This window comes from Athene cunicularia (genome assembly GCF_003259725.1).
Source record: "Athene cunicularia isolate RWA chromosome 7 unlocalized genomic scaffold, athCun1 chr7_part1, whole genome shotgun sequence".
NCBI classification, from domain to species: Eukaryota; Metazoa; Chordata; class Aves; order Strigiformes; family Strigidae; genus Athene; species Athene cunicularia.
Genome location: NW_020799107.1, coordinates 37,520,013 through 37,530,887, shown reverse-complemented (window position 1 = coordinate 37,530,887; position 10,875 = coordinate 37,520,013). Strand labels below are relative to the sequence as shown.

The 10,875-nt window shown below is 41.3% G+C and overlaps 1 protein-coding gene across 1 annotated transcript in view; it reads right to left on the bottom strand.

Annotated features, from left to right (window-relative positions):
• GPD2 (glycerol-3-phosphate dehydrogenase 2) overlaps positions 1-10,875 on the bottom strand; it is a 54,224-nt gene that overhangs the window by 23,930 nt on the left and 19,419 nt on the right. The window contains exons 3-6 of the mRNA XM_026853074.1: positions 10,135-10,306; positions 7,640-7,764; positions 6,556-6,653; positions 5,673-5,836 (exon numbers count right to left, since the gene is read on the bottom strand). Coding sequence (XP_026708875.1) covers positions 5,673-5,836; positions 6,556-6,653; positions 7,640-7,764; positions 10,135-10,306 — 559 coding nt within the window. The remainder of the gene's footprint in view (positions 1-5,672; positions 5,837-6,555; positions 6,654-7,639; positions 7,765-10,134; positions 10,307-10,875) is intronic.

The following is a 10,875-nucleotide window of genomic DNA, read 5'->3' as shown; positions in this document are numbered from 1 at the left end:
AAAAAAAAAAAAAAAAAAAAAAAAAAAAAAAAAAAGCTCCGATGGATAAAACGCGGCGTGACTCGAGTCGCCGCGTGGCAAAGAGATCCAGCAGATTTCCCAGGAGAACCAGGGAGTACTGTCTGTGAGGGATCCCGCTCCCCCACCTTCCCCACTGGAGTTTAGACTCACGCCAGCAAGGAAAAACACGATGGGGTCCGCAGGCTGAGGCCGAGCCCCGCGCCCCGCCGCAGGCAGCCCGGATCGCCCGCACCAGCCCCTCGGAGCAGGCCCCGGGGTTTCTCACACAACTCTAATAGAGAGCACGGGCCAAAATGTATCTGAAGCAGCGGGATGTGGAGAATACGCGGAGTGTTTTCCAGGTTATACCTACAGTTAGTGTGCCTGCAAGGCTTCTCCATCCAGCTTCAATCTCGAAATACCAAGAAATATGGTTAGCCGTGTATTTCACCTATAGAAAGTCTTTTTAGTGACAAACTGTCAAGGAGTTTTTATATCCAGGGAAGGAAAAAACCCCTCATACAGTTGTCTGCATCTGTAATAGGGTAATACCCCATTACAGCTCAACATTCTCAAAATATTAATTTGTCAAATATGAATTATAAAGCTGTAACATTTCATAATTCAGGACACACTCAAATACTAGGAAAAATAGCTACAAGAGCCTAAATAAAAAAAAGCATTTATTCCATTTTTGACAGCTTAATGAATGCCCTACTCTTTTGCATTGATTTTTGTGTGTATGTGTGTCTGTGCATGTGTGCCTGGGAAGGATTTCTCATGGGGTTTGCTGTAAACAAGGAAAGCTAAATCCTCTGCCAAAGCTTCTTTTTCCACCTTTAAATAACCTCCATATTAAAATATTTCAGGAGAGAATATATACAAAAATACCGAGAATGCAAAAAATAACAAACCATTAAAAATTACTTACATCCCAGCAAGTAGACTGGAAATTGGTAGAACAAAACATTAAACAATCAAATACCTTGGTGTGGCAAAAGACTCACAGAAGTAGCGTATGTTAATTCCTGCTTTCACAGAATAGCAGTAAATTCAAATTTAGTAAATTTAGGTCCACAAAGCCCTAAAATTTTAAATTCATGACTGATTCCAGAACACAAATTTTCCTTACACACCTAAAGGCTCATCTTGTGAGGCAAAAATATGTTAACAAAAAAAGTCTGCAAGCACCTAGAGACAGAAAAATAATGCATCTTAAAAAGAACCGCGCTGCTTGGAATTTCTAAACACTTTACATTTAAATATTCTGGCCAGTTGGATCTCTGCTTTAATGTTTTTTCTAGTTCTTAACTAGTTCTTAACATTAACATAATGAACTATATATAATTTAAATGGAGATTAATTCTTCCATTTATAGTGCTTTAAAATAATGCTGCCTATGATCTGGAGATCTCAGCCCAGCTTCTCTGAAGTGCCTCTTCTCCAGTTTTCCTTGAGCTACATAAGTGGAACTGACAGATCACTGCTCAGATAGCAGCCACGTTCTTCCCCCAAAATGTTGCCTTTTTGCTATTCAGGAGTATCCTAATACCAATAAATGCTAAATGAAGTCTGACATGTACCCCTAAGAAACAAACTTGTAAGTTGTGGCTTCAAAGAAAACCTTGAATAAATAGGACACATTGTGTACACCCAGGCTAACATCCAACATATGCTTTAGTTTCCTGATGCTGCGACAGAGCAAGAATAGCCTCTGGTAAAGTCTGTGATTTGCTGTAGCTGGTACTTCCAACATTTATAATGTACCTTTTTTTTTTTTCCCCCCGTATAAACAATTTTTTAAATGTAATTAAGAAGACCACAGCAACATTTCAGAACACAACAAATTCATGAATAATGGATTATCTGACATGCCACTAGTTTGATCAACAATTACAAAACAAACCAAAGAGCGTTCCTGATCCTTCCTCTGCCAGAGAACATTGCCACCAGAAGTCATAACTGGACAGGTGGTTTCATCGAATAAAAAAAAGGAACGTACATAATGAAGGTTTTTAATTCTTCCCTTCAGTGGTGGTGATCAACATGCCAAACACTGAGATGCTGCTAGTAGGTGCCATTAACAACTACAGACACAAAGCAAGTATGACAGAGACAGGAAGAGAGAAAAGCTAGAAAACAAAATAAAATTACATTTAACTGCACATATAGAACCAGTTAAGACATCCCATTCTTAAAAGGCCATTTTATTTATTCATTATTTAGGGAAGACAGAGAAGGGATGGACAGAGAAGGTAAAGATATGACCTACTTTAAGGCTTTTTTAAAAAAAAAAAAATATATATATATATTTTCACCATTATTTAATGCTCTATTTTACAACTAATCCTTCTGAAAGTACTAAAAGGGATTTAATTCAATCTTATCATCCCCTTCTCTGCTCTAAGTTCAATTCCTTTTCCCTTTTGTCCTCCATTCCTTCAGATTTAGGGCATGAAAGTATATCATTAAAATTAAACTATAATAATTTACAAAATCTAAAGTGCACTTGATGAAACATTATCACTTGAAACAAATTTACTGTGGACAGAACACAGGTTAATCGATCGTGATAAAATAATTAACGTGTTAGAACACAACGCGAGCCCATCAGCCATAGGCTGACCTACAGAGGAGTCACTACAGACAAAATTTACTTCTGAAACGTGGCATGTTAAGCATTGATTTAACATCCTAGTCAGCAAATTTTTATTCTGCATTAGGTGCAGCCTCAAAGCACCCAAATGTAGATTATAAGATCACAAATTTGATACTTTGGCCCTTCAGAACCACTTTATTCTTCTAGGAAATTGAGGTTTGGTGGAGCTTTGAGAGTTTTTTAAGTTTTTCACTGTAAACCACAATTTCTTTAAATTCTGCACAGTCTCATAAGGAAAGCAAAAAAAGGCCAGATTATAATAGCACGAACAAGTAGTTTCACCAGCAGCAAAACTTCAAGTCTATTTTTGATCTACTGAAACAGCCCGAGTCCTGCCACCACCGCAGCTCTTCCTCTGAAGGAGAAGAGTCAGGAGTCTCTCCCTGACTTTACCAAACCTGTATGAACAAACAGTGAGTACGCAATCTTCCTTCCCCTCTAAACTGCTCTTTGAGAATTTGTACATTCCCTTTTTTTTTTTTTCCCACCCCCTTTTTTCCTCTATTACACTCCTCTGTTCCCAACATGCAGAGCGTGGGTTTGCTTCCCATCGCTTGGGAAGGCAACAAAACCCATCAGAGCCACCTCTTGGCCCCCCAGCGCTCCGCGCTGTGCCGATGTTCTCTACCGAGAGGCCACGTGGTACCTTGGTGCTTAATGTTCAGATTTGATGCAACACTGTTTAAAATAATTATTCGTCCAAGAAACTTAAAGACTAATTTTAAGGCTATCTTGTAAATGCACTTCTTTGGAATGCTGCAGTAGTAAATAGCTATGATACATCCAAACTATTTATTTAATCGGAAAAAACTTCAATAGATTATAAATAGATTTCAAGTTATAGTGCTCTTATGAGAAGTGTAATTACAGTTAAGAGAACCACTTCGTTCCTCTTGCATGCTCCTGGGATCCCTTAAAACAGTCTAAGGGATAGCTCATGATAATGCAAAACTGAATCTGCATTACTTCCATGGATGCTATTTACAGCAGCTCTTGTTACAGTATACAAAAAAATACCACATCATCCCATAAAAAATTTTGCTTCTGAATAACCTCTTATTTCCTCTAGACCTTAAAAATAAGAGAGAGAAGATGCCGTCTCCATCAGAGGTAAGTAAAAATCAAGTCCCCATCCTTTAAAATTTCACCCTACTCCCAAATCAGAACATACACATATATATTCCTGCATATATATACTTTTTTTTTCATTCTGTTGGGCTCTGTATGAGACAACGTGCAATTATCAACATATGCTTTTGCCAGAAGCCTCATAAATACCATCCGAGTCCAGTGCGTTTCAAGAGTCCCTCCTACTTCTTCCCAGTACAAAAAGCCCCTATTGATAAGCTGATGAACAGTGTAAATGCAGTTCTAAAAAGGGAAAAGAACTACCTTTATAATCAATCCTGTGTGAAGACCTTTCTGGTTGCCAAAAGGTCAGAAACTACATCTTCAGGTAAAAACTAGAACTGTAGCACTACTGAAGTAAATCAGTATTTAAGCTATTTATTCTTTGGAGGGCTCCTCCAAGCCTGCAAGGACTCTACGGTTTTTTGCCCTATCCTGAACACATCTGACATTCTGAATATCATCTGGCTGGCCCCACTACTAACAAAGTTTTATCAAACTTTCTGCCTCGGAAGGGAAGTGGAAGAGGACTGGAGAAGGAGGAATACCAACCTAATTAAAAACACATCATGTAACAGCGCACAAGTCAAAGATAAGATATTATCTGGAAAGAAAAGATATCCCACCGTCTAGATATGCCAAGATAAGCGAGTGCACCAGGAAAGCAGTTATGGCAGCATGCCCTGGTACTCTCAGTGAACTTCCCAGCATTTAGAATTTGTACAAGTTGGGTATTTTTTCAATCCTCTTTGGGGACGTAACTTGCGTGACATTTGAAAAGACTGAGCTACAGCAGGTTGGGTAAAGCTCAAGACACCTGTACATCAACACAAGCACTAATATTCCAGACAAGCAAAGTTTCTGTAAAGCCAACCCAGCCTTCACCAGTTTTGCTTCCGACTGCCTTGTGCCTCTGCAGAGCCCGAAGGGACAGAGTCAGCTCCTTGGCTGGGCGGCTCCGCTGCGGCACCTGCTGCTGTACAGCTGGGCGAGGGCCTTATCACCAGAGGTACTTCACAAAGCAAGGCAAGAAGGCTCATCTGTTCTTGCATTACAAACAAAAGTGACACTTCCCAAACGTGAATACGCAGGAACGCTTCTGAACACGAAAATTGCTACTTCTAGAGGGCTGCAATGAGTTCTGTTAAATCATCGTCCTATACTGAATGAACATGAGAACACTTGCAGGAAGCAGCTTTATTTTCTCCCACGCAGAATTTGTGTGTTATACACAAACATACCTAAAACTAGCTGATACAATAGATTAAATAACTCGAGCTGGAGGCATTTTTCCTCTCATGAATTTATAACCCTTTAAAGAAAGGGATTTTAACAGAAACCATTCATGTCTTGCAGCAGTCTCTAGTATTTCATTGTAATTACAATGGCAGAGCAACTAATTTTCCTGGCGATACAAAATGCAATAGATCCAGGCCTCACCCAACCCAGTGCGAGAACCAGCAGCCAGATCCCCCAGAGAGGTTTGAAGTTGTTTGCATGGGGAAGTGCTACAGCAAACCATTTAACATTACCCAAATGATCTCATTTTCTTGGCTTAAATGCCTCAGGAGAGGGGTTCAGTCCGAGAAGTGTACAGCAAAACCACACAGAGCTGGAAAGCTGTAGGGAATCACTAGAACGTGTCCATATTTCACCATACCCACCAGCCAAGAAAGCTAACATATCCTCTCTTCTACATCAAGTTACTGTTGTGAAAGACATCATTTATCTACCAAATTAATGCTGAAGAGGCAAGTTGAAGCCTTCAAGTTGTTGTTCTTCCCTTTAGAAAGTCAATGCATGTGATCTACAATCGCACACTCGTGTTCCTCCCCCCTCGAAACACAGCACGACGCAGTAAGGGAAGCACAGAAAGGCAACTTACCATCATAGTAGACAATAGCTCCGACAAGCTCGTCTTTGCGCAGCATTGGGAAGAGCTCCAAGGCCCGTGACTTGCTAAGGACGTAACTACTTTTCAGACACTGACTTCCTGCCACGAGGTCATACAGTTTTATTCCAAACCAGTAGTATGGCAGCTGCCACCATCTGTGGGGAAAAAAAAATAAAAAATTCCCTGTGAAGTGAAATTAAAAAAAAAAAAATTGAAAGCACATGCACACTGTTATTGTAATACAGAAGTTGTGAAGTAACACAGTATGTTGTGGGACACCGGCTCTCCTTTGTACTGCCACACGAGTTCATGGTATCACAATGTAAACATGCAAGAACTTACGTATTGCTCACCACCGTTTTCAACCGATTACTCACTGCAGCTAGTCAAGCAGATTCGAGGCTTTATTTATTCTAGAATTAGGATCACAAACTGGCATTTTGTACTTCAGCATCAGGTGAGATATTAAAGCTCAGTGCTGAGGGAAGAGGGGGGCTGCGTCTGCACTGGAAGGGTTCCCCAAAGGCCCATCTCGACTAACGCCTCCCGCACCAACAGGGCCAAATAGATGCAGCTGATCGCATGAACTCCAGTTACTACAAGCCCCTTCTACCATGCCAGGAGTAAATCTGTACATTAAGACCACTCAGCAAAACCTCACTGCTCTGAGCAGCCTGTTAGAGCGAGTAACTGTTCTTACAGCTCCAGCATCATAACGCCCTGCTTCCACAGCAGGCAGCATCTCACCGCCTGCAGGACCACACTCCTGACAGGTTCAAAGACAAGCTTGGAAGGAGGCACCTGGAACCTTCTCCGGGGAAACAGCCTGCTTGTCGAAAGCAGTGGTGAGGGGAGGTGTTCTAGCAGAGCTTACTTGTAGACAGGGAGCATTATCGGCAGAGGAGCGGAGAGGTGAGGAGCAATTTCAAGAAGATTTGCGCGCTCCTCGAGTGCTTCTTTCACCATCTTGTACTGAAAAGTAGAAGCAAGCATGTGAATCCCACACTACTCAATTCTGTCTCCATGTGCAACGTTTAATAAGAAACGGTTTATCAAAGCAAATACTTTGCATAATTTTTACTGTTCTTTCAAACACGCAGAGATTTGCTGAAAAATTCAAAAGTTAAGGAAAATGTTTCCCAAGAAAACATAATTTCACTAGTTTCATTTTGGTGTCTTGGCAGATCAGGTGAGCATTTTTTTGATCTGAGCCTAAAGCACCGTCAGGTGTGTTACTCCTGACTACGGGCACTTAAGGGGGGTCAGAACTCATCCCACAGTGCAGCTTCTGTGCCACTTCCCACGACTAAATCCCACACTAACTCCGAGCTGCAAATGCAGCAGTGTTCTTCTCCAAATCAATCAATATGAATCAAGATGAAGTTGTTCTTTGGCAAAAAAGATTCATCTCTAGAGCTGGGTAACTGCATGTTTTATATATTTTTCCCTGAGAAGTCACTGCTTCTGAAGCAGTATTATAACCATTAAAACATACTTCAAAAGTTAGAGAGGTTTCAATGAGAAGACAAATCAATTTCTCAAAACAAGAATATCATGCTTCCACCAACACAAGAATACATAAAAGCATTTATATATAATCACTCATTTACTCTCTTTTCTTTCCCCATTTCAGAATAAACAGGATGACCACTCACTCCCCCAAATTCTGATCATGACAGGCAGGAAGTTCTTTTTATTCTGAAGCCAGCCCTGCCTCTGCCTGCCTTCCCCTAATTACACAGACAGTCATTAGATTGCCCATAAAAGAATTTAGCAAAAGGCAGCAGAAGCAATTCTGCTAGTCTGGAAAGCTCCACTGGAGAGGACACTTTCTGTGTGCAGCGGCTGTGGAATACAACTGTCAAGTACTGAAAAAATAAAAAGGAGACTTGGATATAATTGGGATAGGGGAAGTGTCTACTAGCAATTTTTGCTTAACAACCAGCATAAACAATTACCTGCTCAAAATCCAACTTCATGATGGCCTTCTGAAGATATCTCACTCCACCATGGATCAATTTAGTACTCCTGCTGCTGGTCCCTGATGAGAAATCATCTCTTTCTAGAAGGGCTGTTTTTAGTCCTGTGTTACCAGAAAACGAAATTAACTTCTTAAATTACACAATTTGTATGTAATTCATTAAAGACACTTCTCTAGGGTAGAGACAATCACAAGAAAAATTACTCTGTACATGGATAAATTTGTATTCAAAGTGTAGTGCACTGTCTATATTGTAATGAAAAATTTTAGCCTCCTTCCTAAGGGAAAAGTCAAAACAGAACTTAAACAGAAGCACATTAAAACCTGGATATTTCACAATAGAAAGGCATTACAGTACATTATAGGGGCCATGCTCCCTCCAGCAAATGATAGTTCGTATTCACAGCAGGAAGAGAGTATTTTCATGACTACTTTTAACCCTTTGCAGCAGAGTGCTCTGAACCTATCCCACGGACAGTCTGAAGAGCGTTCCAGAGGCAGGCAGCTGGCATCGGCGTCTGCTTAAAGAGTGCCCAAAGCCAGGGCAGAGCCAGCCACGGGCACCCTGGGGCAGAGCTCACCAGAGAGCCACACGCACACACAGAGCAGTCGCTGTGAGACGTTACTAAGTATTTCAGAAAACAGCTGACGTGAGAACGCACCCGCACGTGTCCCGGCACCGTCTGACCAGCACAAGGAGGGCGAAGCAGGTGGCTCACGGATGGTCAGAGCCAGAACACAGAGGGCTTCACAGCCAGACCTGACAGCGCTTGTTCTACCAAACGCTTGGAACGGGGCTGGCACATCTTTTGCACAAGTTGCGTTCCCGGTCACCCCGGAGGATGGGAAAAAGCTCTCCGTGGGCGAAGGCACACTGCTGCACGTGGGAATCGCGTACCCCGTGCTGCCCACACGGCAAGGACGTGGCAACCTTTCACTTAAAACCTCTGTGGAAGGACAACCTGCCTTACAGAAGTTAGCTCACAGCCCCCCTCCGGCGCTGGCTGAATTTTAAAGTTAGGCAGGCAAGGAAAAGAGTGAATGAGATTCAGCAACAACGCTACCGAAGGGACAGCCACAGCACGGCAAGGCACACCCACGGAGCAGAGCCCCGCCTGCCCCGGGAGCTGTCCCGGCCCTCGCCCTCTCCGAGGGGCGCTGCACGCTACTGCCGGGTGAACATCCATCTGAGCGTCTGCTGGTCTCCCAAAACTTCTATGTCCTTAAAAATCATCTAATTATGACTGGTAGCTTCCAAAGATCAGAGTAATTTATTTTTGTCAAATGTGACTGAAGATTAATGGATACAATCAGAAATAATTTGGTGAAGATACATCAAAGACATGAAAAGCAGAATTTGTTGTTAAGCGAAGCAAACATAATACAAGAGCAAGTTCCATGAATGAACAGCAACAATACACAATTCATTAACCAAATGCCTAGGAATATTTCACACTTCAGAAATCTACTGATATAATCAGAATATCTAGTAAAAGGACAAACACAGATTAACTATAATAATTTCTGCATGCTTTACAACTGCATTTTCTACCACAATATAGCAGAGGCAGAAGTGAAAAGATCCCAACAAAATGTATTTAACAGCACATCAACACATGAAAATAAGTAACAACCACATCTGAGTTTGTATGTATCTCCCAACGGTGCAGACCTTACTGCTTAATCTACTTCAAAATTATTAAACTACCAAACACTCCTGGAGTCAGGTTTGCATCTTATTGCTAAGGTATATCTACAGGTTAAAGAACATGAAGAACCTCATGGCTGTCTATTATGTTTTACACTGTAATTTTTTTTTTTTCATTTTAGGTCTAAACCCAGAAACTAGGTCTACGCATACAGAAGCCACGGAATGTGGTTCTCTCTCTCATTGGCTGATGGTACTGAAAATAAAACATTCCAAGACAAGCTTTTCTTAGAAATCCTTTACACAGCTTTTTGGACAAAAAGATGATATTCTGGGGGAACACAGTATTTGAATAGAACAAGAGCTGATGCTACAGCCTCTTCTGCAGAAACAGTACCCGTGCATTCTCCTCTCTGTAGCTGAAGATCTGCTGTCATTAAGCTTGTAAAATGACCTATTCTCTTTGAAACCTGTCAAATTTGATTAGAACCTGCTGCCCAGTTTCAAAGTTACTGTGCGAGGTGGGTGACGCAGACCCTGGGCATTAGTGCCCTGCTTTTTCAGCCCCTGAACAGAGCTTTTCATAGGGCTGATGGCCTGCACGAGCTGCTGGGCAACAGCTGACTATCACCACACATGTCTTGTACTCCTGCAGAAGCCAGGTAAAAAGCATTAGCTTAGACTCATTTCACCTTCAGTTTTCCCCAAGTTAAGGCTACGTGCAAAGATAACATCAGTTCTGCTGCTTCTAGTAGCTTCTTAAACCAGATAGATTTATTATAAACCATGTAATCCAAGAACGCAATTAAATTTTCAAGTCTTACCTCTAGTGACTGCATCTAAAGCACAGCCACATCCTGTTGCTCCTCCGCCTATAACAAGGACATCAAATTCACCCGTGGTTTGCAGTGCCAAAATCTGTTGTTCTCTTGTGGGAAAATGGTTCTTTATTGGAACAGTCACAGCTTCTGCAGCTTGAACATGCACAAAGGTACCCTACAAAGATTAAAAACAACACACAGGATCTGTATTTGTTGTGTCTACACACACCCCACCCCCCCCAAATCACAGCATCTTCTATAACCACACAGGTAAACACAAATACCCCCAATCACTTTACCTATATTTAATAACAGTAATATCGTATTAAAACATCATGGAGCAACAAACAGTACTAAAACCATAAAGAGCACACATTTACTTCACCTTGCCTACTTCAATATAATGCTGTAGTCAAGTGCTACTATTTATATTAATTATTTCTAGGAATAGTCTTCCGCTATGTCAGATGTCACAGGAGGCTCGGGAAGTATTTTAATAAACAGACACATGGTTAGGCTCTCAACTCTCTACCAAAAAATCCATCAAAGCAAAGGACTTAAAGATGAATGTACATTTCATATTTTAAAATTGATTACTCATACAGTGGCATTAATCTAGGCTCAAATTTGATCAGGTTCATGAGACAATGTGGTTTACTGTCAAATACAGTATACTAAAAGAAACATTATTTCCACATCCTTTTGAAAACCCTCTAAGCAAAGCAATCTATATCCCACAGGATG